The 21,651-nt window shown below is 48.2% G+C and overlaps 1 protein-coding gene across 1 annotated transcript in view; it reads left to right on the top strand.

Moving 5' to 3' along the window:
* The window catches only part of LOC138301683 (deleted in malignant brain tumors 1 protein-like), an 88,691-nt gene that overhangs the window by 3,659 nt on the left and 63,381 nt on the right, over positions 1-21,651 (top strand). The window contains exon 3 of the mRNA XM_069242198.1: positions 15,996-16,325. Within this exon, the coding sequence (XP_069098299.1) occupies positions 15,996-16,325 (330 nt within the window). The remainder of the gene's footprint in view (positions 1-15,995; positions 16,326-21,651) is intronic.

Raw genomic sequence — 21,651 nt, 5'->3', positions numbered from 1 at the left:
TCATGGACCGCCGGGGCCAGGGTTGGCGGGAGCATCGCCAACAGGCTGGCGGTGCCCCGCAGGGCATTCTGACCGCGGCGGTTTGGCCGCGGTCAGATGCGGAAAAAACCGGCGGTCTCCCGCCGGTTTTCCGCTGCCCATTAGAATCCTCCATGGCGGCGCAGCTCGCTGAGCCGCCATGGGGATTCTGACAGCCCACACCGCCATCCTGTTCCTGGCGGTTTTCCCGCCAGGAACAGGATGGCGGTATGGGTTGTCGTGGGGCCCCTGCAGTGCCCATGCCCGTAAGAGGGCCCCACGTAAGAGGGCCCCACTTTGTATTTCAGTGTCTGCTTTGCAGACACTGAAATACGCGACGGGTGCCACTGCACCTGTCGCACCTTCCCACTCCGCCGGCTCAATTCTGAGCCGGCGTCCTCGTGGGAAGGGTGGTTTGCACTGGGCTGGCGGGCGGCCTTTTGGCAGTCGCCCGCCAGCCCAGTGCAAAAGCCAAAATACCCTCAGCGGTCTTTCGACCGCGGAGCGGTATTTTGGAGGGGGGAACTCTGGCGGGCGGCCTCCGCCGCCCGCCAGGGTGAGAATCACCCCCAATATGTTATATTTTGACAAACACATCCTGTCAGAAACACCCTAATAAATACTGCACCTTGGATGCTGAAAAAGCAGTCCATATAATGCTCAAAATGTTTGAATCTGGAATATCTACAATATTAAAAATATTGTGTTTCTCTTCTAGGGGTAATTACATCAACTTCAATGCCAGAACCAGTATCAACAACCACACAGCCAGGTAAAAGAAGCCACACACTAATGGTAATCACTAGTACATTTTAAATGTATTTAATATAGCTATCTTTGGAAATCGTCTTTCCTGAGACTACTGATGATGCATTTCTCTGACGTTGAGTGTAATTATAGATTACTTTTGTCCTAATTAAATAAGCTTACCAAACTTTAAAACATTTCATTTGTGTTCTTAAAATAAACAATTACGTTTTCAGCATTACTGTGAGAAAACTACTGATTGCAGAGGTCCCCTTACTTTATGTCCCCATTTTTCATTTTTCACTTTTTGCTGGTGTTTTCCTGACTCTGATGTTGCCCTGGATACTGCTATCCAGTCCCAGGGCCTGTGAATGTTTAAAATGATTAAGCAAATTAGGCTAATTATAATTGGCAGTATCAACCTACCTATAAGTCCCTAGTATATGGTGGGCATGTAGGTTTAAGGACCACAGCATCAGTAATGCACCCATAGGTGCACTACTGAGGTGCCCAGTGTCATTTTAAAGGCAGGCCTGCCTTGCTGTTTGCTTTTAATATACATTTATATGCAAATTCAACTTTAGAATTAAAAGTACTTCCAAAGTCTTAAACTAACCTACTGTGACATATAAGTCACCCCTAAGGTGTGCCCTAAGTGCGCCTAGGATTGGGTGCCATGTAACTATTAGCAGTGAGCTTATAAAAATTGTTTTATAAGCCCTGGTGAGGTAAAATAGCTACATTTGTTTTTCCCTCATTGTAGTGAATGGCCTCCATGAGCTAAAACGGGGAGACTTTATTTTAATTAACAAAGTCCCCATAAGAGGCAGACATCATGGTTTTGGTATCCATTTAATTGTTATATTAAATCCCAAAACGTACCACTGTTGGATTTAATATAACTAGTTTAGTTAAAGAATTTTAAAACTCTATGTGAATGTTGCCAGCTTAAGCTCTGTAGTGCCTTTCTCTGATTGGACATCCTTTGGCAGCCTGGCAAGGCTGCCTTGATGACGTGTGAAGTGGCCTTAGCTGAACACAAAGGTTGTGCCCGGGGGAGGAGATCTACCTAAGCAGATGTTAAAACAGGATGGGGGAGAGCAGCCAAACTGGTCTTTGAAGGCAGGGAAGGGCATTTGTCACCCCCATTCCCTGCCACCCAAGACAATTAGGTGTCCTCTCGATTAGATTGTGAGAGGGAGGGAGAAGAGTGTGTTTAGGACTTTTAGCCACACCAGTGGGTGGCTCGTCCAGATCTAACCTCCAAAAAGTGGTTTCAGCCATGTTGGATTTTTGAAGAATGTTGCTCCCTGAGATTGATTTTTGTCACACTTCCAAAGAAGTGGTCATCCAAGGGGGAATTGGCTTGTTTGTGATTGGACAGTTGGATCTCCCTGATTTTCACCCCAGGAGCAAGGATAAATATGAGCTGCACCCACACCTCAGATCCCTGAGGAAGAAGATACAGGGGAAGAAGGACTGCTCTGCTGGCCCCCTAGTCTGCACCTGGACACTGCACTCACAAGGACTGCATCACCTGCACACTTTGGGCTTCAACAACAAAAGGACTTTCCCTTGCTTCTACAACTCCAGGAGTGGACTCTCTGTAAGCTACAGGTACAAAGGAGCTTCCCAGAGTCCCCTGCATCAAGTTCTGCAAGAAGAGCCCAGCTGACCAGCGTCCAGTAGCCATTTCAGGATTCTGACCAGGTGCATTCTGGGAACTGTAGTCCCAATTCCCAAGGAGCAACTCAGAGCTTTCGGAATCTTTGATCAAGTTGTGGACACTTCAAGGACCCAAAAAGGACCTCTTGAAGAAGATCCATAAGTTTGGAGACATTTGGAGCAACTCCACAAGTTGAAGAGGTGCATTGTGGGAGTTGTAGTCCCAGACCCCAAGAGGCAAACCAGAGCCTCCGAACCCTTGGCTGGTGCTGTGGACCACGTTCCTGTATCAAGAAACACTTCTGAAAATAAGTGTAACAGTGTTACATTGTGGTTGGCCTGAACTCTGGACTTTGTCCCTGTCCAGTGTAACCTTTTTTAACACTTTGAGCACTAGTTGCTTCCATGCACACAAAAAACGTTAATTCTTTAAAAATTCATATCTCTGGCTCCCCTTCTCCGATTTTCATCGTTGTGGTGTCTTTTGAGAGATAAGAATATAGGCCCTCATTACAACCCTGGCGGTCGGTGTTAAAGCAGCGGTAATACCGCCAACAGGCCGGCGGAAAAAAAATTGAATCACGACCATGGCGGAAACCGCCAACATAGACAGCCACTTTAACACTCAGACCGCCACGGCGGTAGAAACAAACACCGCGGCGGTAACCGCCAACAGACAGGCAGAGGACAAAGTACCACCACTGTATTACAAGAGGCCTATCCGCCACCTTTTCCGGGCGGAACCAATGCTATCAAAAGCACAGCGGAAACAGTACACAGAAGGGAAACCACTCACCTCTCAACACCCAACGAGGAACCAGGACGCCATGGAGCCCGAACCCTATGCTGCTCTTCCTCCTGCACTATCAGGAGCAGGACAGACGCCGTCGAAGACCATGGTGAGTACTGCACTTACAACACAGGGGAGAGGGGAGGGAAAATAGAGTGACACACACATGCAATACGCAATACCCTCACCCACAACACCATACACACAAATACATGCAGCAACATTACATATACACCCCCTCACCCCCTGGAACAACGCAAGGACAAAAGGAAATGATTGTAACAAGTGTAATCATGAAAGATCTGATAGTCAAAAATCTAAATTCAATATATACGAATATGTACACCAACTACACAAGTCCGGATAGTGTACTAATGATTGTCCGTGGACCACTGGGCCCAAAATGCATGGGCGAAGCCCACACTAGATACCTGACTGTTAATGGAGAGAACACTGCTGGGGCATCAGGTCGAAAATATACAGGCACCTCAGGGGGAGGGGGGCTCCTCAGCCAGATGAACACACAACGCCACTGCTGCACGAGGGGGCTCCATGCCCATTGCTGTATCCTGGGGAGTGCAAAGCCACAGTCTCTCAAGTCTCTCCAGTGGGTGGTTTGCCCACTGCTTTATCCTGGGGAGTGCAAAGCCACAGTCTATCAAGTGGATGGCAATCTCCACTGGTTCAGGAGGGGGCCTGGTGCCCAGAGTGCTTCATCCTGCCAAGGACTGAGGTAATGGATGTCAATCTCCACTGGTTCTGGAGGGGGCATGGTGCCCAGAGTGCTTTATCCTGCCAAGGACTGAGTTAGTTGGTGTCAATCTCCACTGGTTCTGGAAGGGGCCTGGTGCCCCGAGTGCTTCATCCTGCCAAGGACTGAGGTAGCGGATGTCAATCTCCACTGGTTCTGGAGGGGGCATGGTGCCCAGAGTGCTTCATCCTGCCAAGGACTGAGGTAGTGGATGTCAATCTCCACTGGTTCTGGAGGGGGCATGGTGCCCAGAGTGCTTCATCCTGCCAAGGACTGAGGTAGTGGATGTAACTCTCCACTGGTTCTGGAGGGGGCATGGTGCCCAGAGTGCTCCACATGCAGTGTGGCCGGTACAATTCCCTCACATGGGTGTTTGTGCCACGAGATTGTCGAGGTACAGGTAGCATGATATGCCATGGAGGCAGTGACATACCCCACACTCCTGCAGCTTCGCATTCCACCTGCAGGTGCAAACAGTGATGGAAGTCATGCCTCATGGAAGCTGGCCCTGGTCCAGGAAGTCTCCTCCAGCCTCAGACTACTGACCACTGGGGATGGTAGCCATGTCAGCGGTGGTGCCACTGACCGAGCTCGTCGCGGGGCTGGTGGCGGTGCTTGCGGCGTTGTCTGTGGCAGCGGTGCTGGCGGTGGTGCATGGGTCAGCACCTGCTGAGGGACACAGCAGGAAGTCTCCTGCAGCCTTGGATGACTGCCCACTGGGGAAGAGGCTGGGGATTGTCGCTGAGGCTGTAGACGTGCCGGTGGCTGTGCAGGTGGCGGTGCAGGTGGCGGGGCAGCTTGCGGTGTTCGCCGCCGTACAGGTTGGTGTGGTCATGGACAGAAGGTGTGACACCGTGCTCTCTCCTGACCTGCTCTTGTGCTTTTGTCCCTTACCCACCTTTGATGGTGCCGCAGTTGTCTTGCCACTATCCCCTTTTGTTTTTGTTGAGCCCTTGGTGGCTGGTAGGTGCGGCTTCTCCCTCTGGGATGTGGGCACCTTTTTCACCTTGGCAGGTGGCGGAATGTCCTTGCCCTCGCTACATGGCACACTGGCAGCTCTGATGGGTGGCGCACTCGATGACCCTGCAGTTGCTGGCACCACTGTGCCTGGGGATTTGGTGGCTGAGGTGCTGGGCTGGGACCTGGAAAGCCTGGCCGTAGGGGAAGGACGGGGGTGTAGGGAAGAGGTCAATGTTAGCTAAAAGAGTTTTTTAGACACACTGGGACGGGAAGATGGAGGGGGTTTGGGAGTGGAGGAAGAGGTAGTGGTTGTGGGAGGTGTACGTCTGCTGAATTTGGGTGAAGGTGCATGGGCCGGAGGCTGTTGTGAGGTGAATGGCTGTTGGGTGGGTGTGTGCCTGCGTTTGTGTACTTTGGGAGGAGGGCTCACAGACACACAGGGAGAGGACACAGGGGACGTGTGCATGGTAGTGGGGGTGGTGATGGCACGTGAGCGGTGTGTGGTAATGGCCATGCTGGTGATAGAGGTAGTGGCTGAAGATGTAGTGCATGCAGGTGTGAGTGGAGACGAGACAGGGATGGAAGAGGGGGGCACAGTGGCGTCAGTGGATGTTGCTGTGTCTGCATGGGGATGGTGCTTGTGTGAGTACCTGTGGGATGTGTGGTGCTTATGTTTGCCATGTCCTCTCTTGTGTGTTGATGAGTGTGCATGCTGGTCTGATTGTGTGGCTTGGGAAAGGCTGAGGTACAGGGGATTGGGTCTGGGTGGAGGAGGTTGGAGGGGGGAGGCTGGACACAGGGACAATGGCTGCCATCAGTGCTGAGGCCAGAGCCTGAAATGCTCTCTGTTGGGCTGCCTGCCCAGAATGAATGCCCTCCAGGTATGCATTTGTTTGTTGCAAATGCCTCTCAACACCCTGGATGGCATTCAAAATGGAAAATTGCCCAATAGTGAGGGATCTCAGGAGGTCAATAGCCTCCTCACTGAGGGCAGCAGGGCTGACTGGGGCAAGGCCTGAGGTGCCTGGGGCGAAGGAGATGCCCACCCTCCTGGGTGAGCGGGCACGGGACACACGCTGAGGGGCTGCTGGGAGGGCGGTGCTGGTAGGGGGGGTGGCGGCTATACCTGTTGATGCGGTGGGCACAGAGGTGCCCGCCACCGCCAGGGAGCTCCCATCAGAGGAGGAGTCGCTGTCACTGGTGTATGCTCCTGTCCCCGCCGTGGAGCTCGCCTCGCCCTCCGTCCCACTGGTGGTTTCAGACTCCGTTGCTTCACCCTCCAGGGCCAAGTGGGTTGAAACTCCCTCCTGCTCCAGTGCCAATGCTCCTCTACCTGATGATGCTATTGCACAAAAGAACAGGGAGACCACAAAAAGGGGGGGGAAAGACAGAAGAAAAACATGTTCAGTGCATGCAACACCACTACCATTGGCGGGCACAACACACAGGGAGCAGCCCTCAGCACTACGCCATGCACTAACAGTTCGTAGAAAATTCACCTGACCATGGGGTACGAGGCCTAAGCCCAATTGCTGCACACCTGGAAGTCACAGGAGCCTTGCTAGGTATAGATGGCTCTTACCACTACTGGGGTTGGTGTGCCACATAGCCTGCCTCACAAGGGACCTTGCCTACCAAGTTCGCCCTGGCCTAGGGGAACCCACTGCCCACCTCCCCCACCCAGACACCTCGTAATGCATGCAGAGTGAGCTGAATGAGAGTGTACTCACCCCCTTTTGGCTGCTGTGATGCCCTCAAGTGGCCATCCAATTCCGGACAGGCCACCGCCAGGATCCAGGACATCAGGGGGGTCATGGTGCGACAGGCACCCCTTCCACGTTGGGAGGCCATCCCCAGATGGGCCTTCGCCATCTTATTGCTCCAGCGGCACAGGTCCTCCCATCTTTTACGGAAGTGGGTACTCCGTTTGTGGTAGACACCCAGGGTCCGGACGTCCTTGGCGATGGTACGCCAAATACCCTTCTTCTGGTGGGCACTGACCTAGAGGAATGGTACAGGGGGAAAGGAAATTACTCACCCATCTGGACCATCATACTCATTGCCCATCAGTTCCCACCCATGCCCTGACGCACATACACTCACCATCTGCACATGCAGGCCTCAGCCCCCCTCCATGTATCTTCCATCCACACCACTCAAAGCAGGCATTGCCCATGCTCACAGTGTACTCACCTGTTTGTCTGAAGGACCGTACAGTTTGGGAGGACCCCATCCACTAGTTTCTCCAACTCCTCCAAAGTGAAGGCAGGGGCCCTTTCCCCAGACACTGTAGCCATTGTCGCTTCCAGACACAGGTCACAGCAGTGCTTGCAGTGTAGGTCCTCTCATGTTGAAGGTCAGGTATCAAGTGAGTGAACAGACAGAAAATGGCGGTCACGTCCGCGGCAGTGCGTACCGTCACCGCCGGCGTACATCATCATTGGCTCTTGGGACCCATAGGGCCCTATGTTAACCAATGCAGAATTGCACCGCGGTCTTCGACCGCCCACCGCGATGGTGTACAACGCCAGCGCAATTACCTCATATCCCATTGTCCCACCTTACAGGTCAGACAGCCGCAATTTCAGGGGGCCACATGGGATGGATGAAAACTGCGTCACACCTATCTAGGCCGGGAATACAGACAGATACCAGCACATTGTGGATTACTAATGTTTCTACAATAAAAAACATTGTGATACCTCAGTGTTGGATGACTCTCTGCTAGCTGTTCTCCTCCAAGGGCACGTCTGCTGGGGCAGGTGATGAGATGGCGGCATCCTCCGGTGTACAGACCCCTGGTGGACCTGTCGACAATGGAAGAGAGACACGTCATAATCACATACAGACTTCATCGTGCAACAATCCAGGAACTGTGTGCCCAGTCGGAGCCAGACCTGATGTCAGCTATCCGCCATCCCACAGGGATACCCCTTCTCTGGCCAGATGTAGCAAGCAGTTTTGCCCATTCTGTGTTCGTACATATGGCCCCTAATGCAGGTCCTGTCTGTACTCCATTTCCTGGCCAGTGGGTCTTTTAAAACAACAGTGGCCATGGCATCAAGGATGTCCCAGCCAATGTTCTCTAACGTGTTGTCCAGAGTGTTATCTGCCCTGCTGAAACACATGCTTAGCTACATCATTTTCCCTCGGGTGGAGGATTTGCCCACAGTGAAAGGTGACTTCTATGCCCTGGGATATATCCCTAACATCATTGGTGCCAATGATGGTACACATGTGGCATTTGTCCCCCCACAGGAAAGAACAGGTGTACAGAAACCGGAAAAGCTACCATTTGATGAATGTGCAGATGGTGTGTTTGGCAGACCAGAACATCTCCCATGTGAATGCCAAGTATCCTGGCTCTGTGCATGACTCTTACATTTTGAGGAATAGCAGCATCCCTTATGTGATGGGCCATTTCCTGAGGCACCGTGTGTGGCTAATAGGTGAGGCCAAGGTCCCAATACAGTTGACATAGGTGTCTGGGTATGGGGTTGTCCCTAAGGGTTAGTGTGTGTCTAACAATTGTCTCTCGACATTTACAGGTGACTCTGTTGTGAATGTTACAATGAGGCACATGGGCGAACAAGGAGGATAATAGAACACACCATTGGCGTCCTGAAGGCCAAATTCCGTTGCCTCAATCTGAAAGGTGGTTCCCTATACTACTCACCGAAGAAGGTGTGCCAGATAATCGTGGCCTGCTGTATGCTGCACAACCTGGCTTTGCGACGGCAGGTGCCTTTTCTGCAGGAGGATGGGCCAGATGGTGGTCTTGTGGCAGTTGTGGAGCCTGTGGGCAGTGAAGAAGAGGAGGCAGAAGAAGAGGATATAGACAACTGAAACAACATCATCTTGCAATACTTCCAGTGAGACACAGGTAAGAAGATGTCACTGCTTCCCACATCTCATACTATTGTTGGAGCTAGCATAAGTCTGTCATTTTCACTCAGTGTATGGACATTGACTTGTCACTTTGACTTTCCATTTCACAGATCTGGGTCCCACTTTGTGCCCTCTGCTTTGTTTACTTTTGGCCTACAGCTGTGTTACATTGGTATGTGAACAAGTAAATTGACATTGCTATATTCCATAGATACTGCAATTACACATTTGTGAAAGCACAGACTGACTCCAGATTGTTTTGTGATTCTAGTGTGTTTATTTCTGTGCAAATAAGTGGAGGGGTTTTTAAAATGGGCTGGGGTGATGGTGGAGGAATGTCCATGGCAGAGTCCAGTCTATTTGTTTCACAGGTGCATTGTCCAATGGGGCATAGGAAGTGGAGCAATGGCAGTTTTAGGTGGACAGGGTGTCAAAGTGGGACAGAAGGGTGACATTCAGGGGGGTCTTATTTCCTGGCGGGGGTCTTGCAATGTTCTCTGTCTTGTTCCTGGATCTCAGGGACCGTATGTGGGATGGTTCTCCATCCACAGGGGGGGTGGTTCTGGTGGCCGTTGTTCCTGTGGCGGTGCCTCCTGTCCACTAGCGCCGGCGGAGGTGGAGGGCTGTTCATTGTCCAGGTTAGTTTCAGGGGCCTGTTGGTGTGCCACTGTGTCCCTCCTGGTGTTGTGAAGGTCTGCCAGCACCCCTGCAATGGTGACCAGGGTGGTGTTGATGGACTTCTAGTCCTCCCTGATCCCCAGGTAGTGTTCCTCCTGCAGCTGCTGGGTCTCCTGAAACTTGGCCAGTACCGTGCTCATGGTCTCCTGGGAATGGTGGTAAGCTCCTATGATGTTGTAGAGTGCTTCGTGGAGAGTGGGTTCCCCCGTCGCACAGCAGTCCTCCCAGCTTCCCTGTTGTCCTGTGCCTCTGTCCCCCTGAACTGTGCGCCCACTGCCCACAGGTCTCTGATCGTCCTGTGTTAGTGGGGTTGCCTGGGTTCCCTGTAGTGGTGGACACACTGCTGATTGACGTGTCCTGGGGTCAGAGGGATGGGCCCGCTGGGTGGGTGCTGTGCTGGTGTTTCCTGAGGGGGGAGGTTCAGTGGTGGTTTGTGACAGTGTCAGGGGAACAGACTGTCCTGAGGTCCCTGATGGGCCGGGCTGGTCATCTTGATCCAGGCGTGCAGAGCTGCTGTCATCACTGTGGGTCTCTTCTGTGGAGGGACTGGATATGTCTGGCCCCTCCTGTCCGGTGATGTTGTGTAGGGGTCCTGTTGGGGTGTAAATGCATAGTTATTGTATCTTTGTGTGCCATCTTGTGCAATGGGTGTGTGACCCTCTACTCCTGTGCTTGCATTAGTGACTTGGTCCTTGTGTGATTTTGGGGCATGAGTGAGTCTCTGTACTGGACATACTTTGGTGATGGGTGTCCATGCATTGGTGTTACATGCAGGGCTTGGTTTTGGGTTGTGTGAGTTGTGTTAGTAGGGTATCTGTGGGTCGTTGGGGTGATGGGTGTGAGGGTAAGGGTGGCGGTATGATATGTCTTACCAGAGTCCAGTCCTCCTGCTACTCCTGCGAGGCCCTCAGGATACTTGCTCCTCCCATGTTGTTAGTTGTGGGGAAGGAGGTGGGGGTCCATTGCCAGTCCTCTGTACAGCAATCTGGTGTCTGGATACCACGGAACGTACCTTCCGTCGTTCCATCTCTTCCAGATGTCATCCCGTATTCTTGGATGCTGTCCCACTGCGTTAACCCTGTTGACAATTCTGCGCCATAGCACCATCTTCCTTGCAATGGACGTCTACTGCACCTGTGATCCGAATAGCTGTGGCTCTACCCGTACGATTTCCTCCACCATGACCCTGAGCTCCTCCTCAGAGAACCTGTGGTGTCGTTGAGGTGCCATGATGTGGTGTGGGTGATGTGTGAGGTGGTGTCTGTTGTGATGTGTGAGGGATGTGTTGGTGTGTGTTGTTTGAGGTGTGTTGATGTTGTGTAAGTGATGGTGTTGTGTGTCTGTGGATGCTAGTGTTGTTTTGAGGTAGTCTCTCTCTCTGGCCTTCTTTAAAATTTCTGGTTGTAAGGGTTTGTGGGTGATGTGGGTGTGTGCTTTATATTGGATTGGGTGTGTGGGTGTGGTGTATGTATGTGTATCAGGTGTGTGTATTTTGAATTGTCCAATGTGGTTGTGTTTTGTAAATGTTTGTGTATTTTGAGCGCGGTGGTGTGTACCGCCAATGGATTTCCGCGGTTGAAAGACCGCTGCGTTGATTTGTGGGTCGTGATAGTGTGGGCGTATTCCTGTTGGCGTGACGGTGTCGGTTTTAGTATCGCCAGTTTATCACTGACCTTTGGTGTGGCGGACTTGTGTGGGTGTCTGTATTGTGGCAGATTCCGAGCTGTGGGTCGTAATACCTGTCACAGAATTCCGCGGCCGCAGCAGTATGTTGGTGGTCTTCTGCACGGCGGAAAGCGGGATTTACCGCCAGGGTTGTAATGAGGGCCATAATCTATTTTTATAAATTGGTGCTGGGTTTTTATTATGTTTTATGTTTTACTTATTTACTGTTTTGTGTTTTAAATGCTTTACACACCTGTCTCTCAAATTAAGCCTTGTCGCTTATTGCCAAGCTATCAAGGGTTGACTGGGGATTAATTTATTGAGAACTGATTGGACATAGTGGGGGTTAGTGGCCTATTGCTAAGTGTAGGTATTTACCTACCTTTACTAATAATGCAGTTTCCAACAATTATGTTTGGAACCGTTTACAACATTAACAGCTTTGTCAGTTAGTCAACTAAATACAAGTATTAGGCATAGATATAACCCATGAAATAAAATGGCTTATTTTAATAAATAATTATTGAATATGAATACTCAGGCATTGGAAAAGGCTACCGAAGTAAGATGGGAGAACATTAAAAAAACTACCTGTGTGCTTATGAAAGGTATCGGAACAAAAACTAGCAGCATGTATCAAGGGCTACCTCATGTGGTGACCAAAACGTTATTTGCCCACATAACACATGGATTGATGTGCATCGCCTGTTTAGCAGTGCAGTAATTTGAATAAAAAGCCTCTACCGCCATTATGAAGGGCTCTGGCACCAGCTTGCCACGCATTAAAACTCTTTACAGCAATCAGCAAGCAAGAGAGTATATAACTGGAATAGCCAAACTTGATTCATTCCGCACTCCACGTGACACAGACACTTAATCAAACAATTTCATATTCTCTTGGAGGAGCCAATGATAACCACCAACACCTTTGGTCAGGTTGGGACTTCAACAATGTAATTTTCTAATTACCCCATTTTTTTATCAGCTTTTGACTGGCCTCCAGATTTCTTCATATACTCGGCCATCCTAGGATCTCAGGTCCAATACATAGTCCACTATTTCCTGCTTGGGTTGCCTGAGATGTTTTCCCATTAATTCTATCACATGAATAAAAGGACATCTCACAGGGTGCTCATGAATAAGTTCAAAGTGGCTGAAACCCACTCCCTTCCGTGGTGCCTCCCTGTAGGCAAATAGCAGGCATGGTAACAGAACGTTCAACTTACATCTCATGAGCTCCAACAGATCTATAATCATGCTTTTAAGTGTCTTGTTCTGCTCTCTCAACAAGCCTATTTGTTTGGGAGTGGTATGGTGTGGAGAGCCTGTAAGTTACCCCACACTCATCCCACATGACCTCCAAATAGGCAAAGATGAAGTTTTTGTCCCTGTCTGAAAGGACCTCTTTGCAGACACCTAGGCCCTGATTTATACTTTTTTGCACCGCATTACTGTTATTTATTAATTCAAAAGCGGCGCAAACTTACCAAATACAATTGTATTTTGTAAGTTTGCGCCGGTTTTGCTTAAAAAATCGGAGGTATTGTGGCGCAAAAAACGTATAAATCAGGGCTCTACTTTGGTGGAAATGCCATGCAGAGCCAGTGGAGCACAGGTGCAGTCATTGCACTGCACTGCTTCATGTATAATATACTACTATCATTCGCCCTTTCGAAAAGTGTCCTTACCTCTTGCAGTGGATTAAGGGGGCCTTAGGCTGTCCTCCTGTCTTGCAAGTAGCTTAGCAGGTTATGCATGAGCAAAAGAACTCCTTAATTTTCTCAGATCTCTGGGGCCAGTAGAAGTGGTTAATTAACTTTTGCCATGTCTTCACTAGACCTAGGTATGATGTCAAAGGGATCTCATGGGCCAAATCCAGTGGAAAGGGCTGGTGATCTGTCATGCCATCATCGGATGAGGTCCCTCTGTAACCATTGGCTTTTTGGTTGGAAAGCTCAGAGCAAAAGACATTTGAATTCCAGAACCTCAGGAACAGTACCTGGAAGTCAAAACTCACTCCAGTGGAGGCCAACAGCAGGGCCCAGGGCACGTTCAGTTTGAACTGACGAGCTGAGCAGACAGGTAAAAGGCTATTTGTTGTGTCTTTCTAGCTTGAACTGGAGGTCAGCCTTCTAAATCTTGGGGTCTACCTATGTGTCGTAGATGGAGAATAATGCAGGTCCAGTCTTTAAGTGGTTTTCTCAGGTTATAGACAGCAGATTCAGGGGGTCATTCCTACATTGGCGGGAACCGCCGAATGACCGCACCGCGGTCAAAAGACCGTGGCTGCCATTCTGGCTTTCCCGCTTGGCCGGCGGGCGACCGCCAGAAGGCTGCCCGCCGGCCCAGCGGGAAACCCCCTTCTACGAGGATGCCGGCTCCGAATGGAGCCGGTGGAGTCGAAGGGGTGCGACGGGTGCGGTGGCACCCGTCGCTATTTTCAGTGTCTGCTTTGCAGACACTGAAAATCTTAGTGGGACCCCAGGGGCCCCACGACACCCGTTACCACCATCCTGTTCCTGGCGGTGAAAACCGCCAGGAACAGGATGGCGATAAGGGGGTCGGAATCCCCATGGCGGCGCTGCAAGCAGCGCCGCCATGGAGGATTCCCTGGGCCAGGGGTAAACCGGCGGGAAACCGGCGGGAAACCGGCGGGAAACCGCCAGTTGCCCTTTTCTGACCGCCGCTTTACCGCCGCGGTCAGAATGGCCAAGGAAGCACCGCCAGCCTGTTGGCGGTGCTTCCGTCATTTTAGCCCTGGCGGTCGCCGACCGCCAGGGTTAGAATGACCCCCTCAGTCCTCTTCTGATTTACCTTATGTCTAGTAGTGTTCTAAGGAGAGTACTGGGGATGCTGCATTAATGCATGACAAAAGCTAGTGGGTGGGTATGAATCCTGACTCCTCCCTAACCATTAGGGTAAATGTTTCCACAGGTAATTCTGCCAGTCCTTTCTTATGCGTGTTGATATAGCTGAAGATGTCAAAGTTCAGTTGCCCTAAATAATTCTCATAAAATGCTTTGCTAGAAGACAGACCATAATATTTTTCTGAGTCCCCTTTAACCTATCACAAAACCAAAACATATTTACAAACACTGTAGTGAACAGTAAGTCCAATGAACTTTGTCCAAAGATCTCAATGCATTCAGTATTTGAGAAACTGTGCAAGCTCATGTTATAATCTCATTGTTCTTACCATTTCTTCTTTGGACATTTTCAAATGCCCACATAGATCTTTCGTGATCACAATAACTCAAATATACCTCCCATGCTTCAGTTTGCAATATTTGTTGTACTCCATCAGATATGACAGAGCTAGGATTGTTACTCAGTGGTGCATTAAATAAAAAAGACCTAGGGCCAGATGTAGTAAGATATGATTTTGCGACTTGGAAATTGCGAGTCGGTGCGACTCGCAATTTGCGATTCGCAAAATCATATGCAGAATGGTGTCCATGACATCTTCTGAGAATCGCAAAGGGGTCGCAAAGACCCACCTCATTAATATTAATGAGGTGGGTCGCAATTTGCAACCCCCTTGCGATTCCCTGCACTCACAGGCATGGTGGCCTGCTGGAGACAGCAGACCTCCATGTCTGTGACTGCTTTTTTTTTAATAGAGCAGTTTTTTTTTTGTATTGCAGCCCGTTTTCCTTAAAGGAAAACGAGTTTCAATACAAAAGAAAAAATGAAACCATTTGGTTTCATTTTTTCAGAGTAGGCAGTGGTCCATTGGACCACTGCCTGCTCTGAAAAAATATTTCTAGAGACATCCCCAAAGGGGAAGGGGTCCCTACGGGACCCCTTCCCTTTTGCGAATGAGTTAACACCCACTTGACATGGGTGCTAACTGCGAATTGCTTTGCGACCGCGTTCGCAGTCACAAAGCAATTCTGCATCGCGGTGCGGATCGCAAATAGGAAGGGAACACCCCTTCCTATTTGCAAGTCGCATTCCCATTTTGCGAGTCGGTACCGACTCGCAAAATGGTAATGTGCATTGCGATGCCCGTATTGCATGGTGCAAACTGCGAATTTCGCAGTTTGCGCCATGCAAAACGGTTGCTATATCTGGCCCCAACTCTGATAATTGCCCAAGATATTGGGATTACCATGAGGATTTTGGTGCTTACCTCCTCAAAGTCCTTATGTCTTATTATGTACTGATTTTTTTGCCCTGGTAAATTTTGTAAAGCTTAACTCCCCCTCCCCCCTAAAAGTGACCTGGAAGGAAGTTGTTGCATGGGCAGCTTAATTATAGTGTACAGTGTGCTTTTACAACCACTAAACACAAGACTTTTCTCTTAAATTTGTTGTTATACATTTTGAAGTGAAGTATGCAGGTTTACACAATCATTTTAAACTTGTACAATCTCTTAAAGAATGTTATACATGGGAGTAACTATGAGTATAGTAATAACTCTGCATGTGCGCTTTTCATGTACCCCCAGATTATTGTATCCATCAAGGTATTTACACTTCTTTACTTTTCTTGAATACCACATTACGATTCTGGAATTTGTATTGATAATGCTGTAAGTATTTATGAAATTCTAATTTTGGTACAGTGCATCACAAATTGATGAACTATTGAGGCTCCCTTGCACTCTGATCAAACTTTACTAAATGATTGTAACACATGGCTAACAGCCAAGCACAGTCAATTGTTCACTACTACAAAACATACAAACGTTTCTCACTACAATGCAATTATTCAATATAACTTGTTTTTGATTTCAGGCAGGCAATGATTATTCACCAGATAAAAACATTTTTGCAGTGTTCCATGACCTTCTTTAACCTATAGTATTGCACAATACATTCTTCTCTCTAGCTCCCAGAGATTCTGCAAGTGTGGACTTACGCCTGGTTAATGGAGGACAGAGGTGTGCTGGCCGCATAGAAGTTTACTATGGAGAAGTATGGGGGACCGTGTGTGATGATTTCTGGAGTACAGCAAATTCACAAGTTGTTTGCAGACAGCTTGGCTGTGGAACTGTCCTGACTTCTCCTGGAGGTGCCTTTTTTGGTCAGGGAATCGGAAACATTCTTCTAGATGATGTACTCTGCAGAGGACAAGAAGCTCACCTGTGGGAGTGTCCCAACAAAGGATGGAACAGACATAACTGTCTCCATAGCAATGATGCAGGGGTTATCTGTTCAGGTACTTTCTGATTTCTTATTTACTTATAACATTCTCGGTCACTCCCGTTTTTGTAGTTTTTAACACAATAGCTAAATTCACCTTGGCTAGTCTCACTCTTGAGAGTAGGGATTTCTCTTTTTCGGTTTTGGCTGAGTAGGCCTATTGAGTGTTACATGATACGTTTTGAGTCTAGTGAGTATCTGTCGTTCTCCCACACCTGACCTCCAACTATCTCATCTACCTGAAATTAGTTTCTGAACGAAAACTCTGTTTATCAGCCAGGATGAGAATAGGTGTAATACTTTGTAAAACGTTTACGCGTCTGTGGATTCTTTTGAATTGCTCTGCTAATGCCACCAACAGTAACTAAGTAACAGTAACAGTAACTAATGTAATCGTCTCTTTTTTCCAAAATGTTTCCAGAATTATGTTCCACTCACTGATACATTGATTAAAGATTGCTTTTCCTGACCTTTGTATAAATTCTGCACATCAGCTCTAGCATTTTCTTTCAACTAATTTTAAAATAAATCTCATATTACAAAAATATCTCTAAACACATCTGACACAAATGTAGTCACCTTCTGTTAATTACCATCACATGTTTCACATCAATAGGTGCATTCCACTATTTAAAACTGACACTAAACTGTACTACATCCATTTTTGTCTTTGCTTGCCATTTTGCTAGTAACCATCTGTTCCGGCTTAGTCAGCAATTCAGCACTTCTTTGGGCAGCATCTACTATCAGCAAACATAAACATGCTGCAATTATGTGGATGATGACTGAAAAGTCATTTTGCATGCTCTGACAGGATTCAGCCTTACATCAGTTTTTAAATGCAGATGATTTGAATGCAAGGTTTTATATGTTATTAGTTTTTTCAATTTCATGAAGGTTTGAGAGTTCTCCTTTTTTGCATAATTTATGCGTCACTCTAACCCTGAAAGGGTTTTGTTTTGACTTATACTGGGCGCTCCCTTGTGTCTGGCTTAAGCTAAACCCCTCTGAAGAGCTCTAATGAGAAGGAACAATGGCCCTGATTCTGACCCTTGCGGTCAAAGACCGCCAGGGCCGCGGGCAACGGAAGCACCGCCAACAGGCTGGCGGTGCTTCAGTGCCCATTCCAACCGCGGCTGTAAAGCCGCGGTCGGAAAACCGGGTCCGGCGGTTTCCCGCCGGATTAGCCCCGGCTGGGCGAATCCTCCATGGCGGTGCTGCAAGCAGCGCCGCCATGGGGATTCCGACCCTCTTCCCGCCAGCCTGTTTCTGGCGGTTTTCACCGCCAGGAACAGGATGGCGGGAACGGGTGTCCTGGGGCCCCTGGGGGCCCATGCACTGCCCATGCCACTGGCATGGGCAGTGCAGGGGCCCCCTCACAGGGCCCCAGCATGCTTTTCACTGTCTGCATAGCAGACAGTGAAAAGCGCGACAGGTGCAACTGCACCCGTCGCACACCTGCAACACCGCCGGCTCCATTCGGAGCCGGCTTCAGTGTTGCAGGCCCTTTCCAGCTGGGCCGGCAGGCGTTCCCTTGGCGGGCGCCCGCTGGCCCAGCGGGAAAGTCTGAATGGCCCCAGCGGTCTTCTGACCGCGGAGCGGCCAATTGGCGGTTCCCGTTTGGCGGGCGGCAAGCGCCGCCCGCCAAACTTAGAATGACCCCCAATGTGTCAGGGGTTGCTTTTACTTATTCTAGGTTGGCTGAGATGGTATTTTTCCAGTCCAAAGCTGTAATATTGTGCCTGGAGTGGTAAATGGCTTTTGTAATTTTACAGCTCTGCTAGTTTGACACTCATGCTTAAAGACTTTGCTGTACAAACAGCAAAATACTTTGTCCCTATCTAGCTCGGCATGGATAGCACTGTGCTGATCCTATGCTTAAAAACATTTCTAGATAAACATACATTTGAGGTGAGCAAATCTAAGGTGTCGCCGGTTTGCAAGATGCTCCTTACTGGAGATACTCTCCACCTAACCTTGGGAACTGCCCAGAGTTCTTTCTTCATTTTTGCTTATATATATACATATACTTTTATATATATATATATGTGTGTGTATATATATATAAATATATATATATATATATACATATGTAAAAATATATTCACTGACAACACCAAAGGTTATAGGGACGTTATGAATTCACTCAAGCCCTAAGGTGAGTATAACTCATGCTCTCACCATGCGCAGTTTTCTTATCAATAATTTTATGGCAAATGTTGCAGTGATAATGTCAAAGATGCCATGGAAGATGTAATTAATGATATAATGTGTGGAATAATTAGCTGTGGCAAAGGCGCGAGTTATAGTTACCTTAGGATGCAAGCCATAGTTAACTGAAATAACTCTAACTATAACTGCTGAATTTCAATAGTTTTTGACACCTTTGGTTTTTTCCAGTGAATTACATAGTTTTTTTACATAAAGTAATTTTAATTACTATACATTAATCCAAACTCCAAAGCGCGTGGCCCATGTTCGTGTGCAACTGAGGTTGACCCAGGGTCTTGCCAGTTGCCAGGCCCTGCAATCAAGCCCTTCTAACCACTAAACCCTGTCAATGGAGGGGTGAGTGCTTGCGTGAGTGTCTGAGTGGGTCTGAAAGTGGGTGTGTGACTCTATGAGTGGGTCTGAGTGGGGGTGTGTGTGGGCCCATGAGTCTCCGAGTGCATGTATAAGTGAATGAGTTAGTGTATGAATAGGTCTGAATTTGTTTTTACATTTTTTTTGCATATTGTCAAATATCTTCGTATATGCGAGGATAGTTAAGAATATTGGTGAATATCTCGCATGGTGAAGAAAAATAATTTTAAACCCATAATTTGACCGTAGCACCGCCCCTGTATCACAATCCTGAGGTCAGGATACCTCAACCCTGACCCCTTATTCTACTCAGCATTTCAGATTTCATCAGCAGGGACCCTCTACTTTAATATAAAATGGCAGCCACAACCTTCTAGTCAGGTTGTGGCCAGCCAAATACAGTGCTTCTATTTGTGCGTGCATTCGCAAAACTGTGAATATTCACAATCTAATTGCGTCTAGATGTACACAAATTTGAATTTTCCTTCATTTCTTGTAAACTACTGAATGGATTTACACCAAAAAACCAAAGGCACAATCTGCATACCGAAAGCTAGCTTTCTGCTAATGTTGGTGTACTTCCTTCTGGTAGTTCGGGCTGTAGTTGAATTCAAAGGTCCTAAGGGAATTAACATGGGAAACGCAAACTTTTCGATCCCCCTCTTTTTGTCAGCCCCCGCTCCACAGATCAACATGAAACTTTCCGTCCTCAACAAGAATCACTGTGGACATTTTTTGGGAAAATTTTGTGAAGATTAGTCAAATGGTGCCAAAGAGATAGACAAGTCAAGAAACGCTATTTCTATGGAAACATGGTCCTAACTATTACTACCTAGTGGCAACTGCCACTACCTAATATATATATTTATAAACTATATTTTTGGCACCAACTGATAAACAGTCATGAAATATTCCAAAGCAAAAAATTTCAGCCACTTCTGCTCCTTTCTGGAAAGTGTTTTGGTGATCCACCAACTGTTGGCCAAGAAAATGGAGAGCCCCAAAATGTTTTTTTCCCATTCATTTTTCAATAGGAAAATTGAACAGTGAAAACTGCTGAACACAATTACAACAAATTTGGCAGAAAGCTAGAACTCGGTCCAGAAGGTGTCTTTTTTATAGACTTGGATTAAATCAGTTCAGTAATTTTTGAGAAACTAAGGCTCAAAAACGTTATATATTTACAAACCTGTAGGACCCGCAGAGCCACCAGATTCTGATTGGATGACACCACATCAACAAAGTTATAGCAGCAGCCATTTTAAGTCTCAGGGACTAAGGGCCTGCTTACGGGTCTGGCGGTCCTAGGACCTCCATATTTGTGGTGGCTGTCAGACTGCCACGGCTGTGGTGGTCTGACCACCAGGTTACAAGGTTGGCCACCAGACCCGCCAATCTACTGCCGTCCCCACCAGGATCTCACATCCCAATGGGCTGACAGTGGTGCAGATTGTATTCAGTCAGGGTGGTGCTGAGCTCAGCGCCACCCTGCTGATTACAACCTTGCTCTCCGCCAGCCTTTTGATGGCAGTTCTATCACCATGAAATGGCTGGCAGAGAACAAGTGCAGGGGACCACAGGTGGGCCACAGCACTGCACATGCCTGTGGCATGGCAGTGCAGTGGTCCCCTTGCCCAGCACACTCAAAATGCACACTTGGTTCCTACCCATCAGCCTAGTGGGAATGTTGATAGAGCCAGTGGGAAGGTCTTCAGTATGGCAGCGGTCATCCCGTTAGGAGTTTGGCAGATGGATGGTCCTGTCCACCAATCTCATAATTGGCCCCAAAGTCCCTAGTCGTGAAATTAAGATAAACAATATATAGGGGGCACAAGACAGATACCTTACCCCTGTGGGACTGGTAAGGGGTCCCCGGGCCAATAGCATATGTTTTTTCAAATTTTCCTGGGAATTTGTGGTAGATCCATGAATCTGCTTCAAGATCTTTTTTCCAAATATTGTGCCCCACCTCAACAAAAAATGAAGCCCCCTCAAAGTGTCTCAGGAGCCACGAGAGCAGCGAATCCTACTTTATGGGATGGAGGTGGTGTTGGCCACCCATGCCAGGGGAGCTGGTGGATCTGTGGAGTCTTGCGGCTCCCCTTGTAGTCCCCAGAGTTAAACATGCTGTAGGGTGCTTGGGTGGGGACATGGGCACCAAAGTATTATTTTTGAAAAATTGACATTTACTGGCTTGCAGGTACCCAGCGGGGAATGGTTGCCATGGGGCTCCCGCCGCAACCCAAAATAGTAAAAAAAATGTTCTTGAATCCTATCAGTTGGCACTGGGGCAACCTAGTTTTTTTTTGTTTTTAAAGCAAAAATGACTGCTGACTTCTTTGCAGCCTATGAGGTCATTTGCAGGGAGCCAGCGGTGCAGCATTGGGCCCTCTAGTTTTGAAATACCAAATATGGTGTGAGACTATTGCTTTTAGGAACCAGGGTAGGGCTCTATTGTACAAATACCCCTTGTAAATGAAATGTTCTCTGACAGGTTGACTGACTCTTACCACACTGTGCCTAAACAGTATAACTCATTAGAGATAAGAGTCAAAATCACCTACCAGTTAACTTTTCTTCGAAGTGATGGCGCATGAATATTAAGTCTTGGTGCCTGAAAGATATAAGCAGCTGTGCCTACAATGTAGGGGGTATCATGACAGCCCAGCCATGAACAATGGAACAAGAAATATCAACAACACAAAGCAGGTGACCTGAAAATTAACAGATTGGATTCACTTTAGAAACTGATGGCTAAC

The sequence above is a fragment of the Pleurodeles waltl genome, chromosome 6 (assembly GCF_031143425.1).
Source record: "Pleurodeles waltl isolate 20211129_DDA chromosome 6, aPleWal1.hap1.20221129, whole genome shotgun sequence".
Classification (NCBI taxonomy): Eukaryota; Metazoa; Chordata; class Amphibia; order Caudata; family Salamandridae; genus Pleurodeles; species Pleurodeles waltl.
This window is presented reverse-complemented; position numbering and strand designations above follow the sequence as displayed.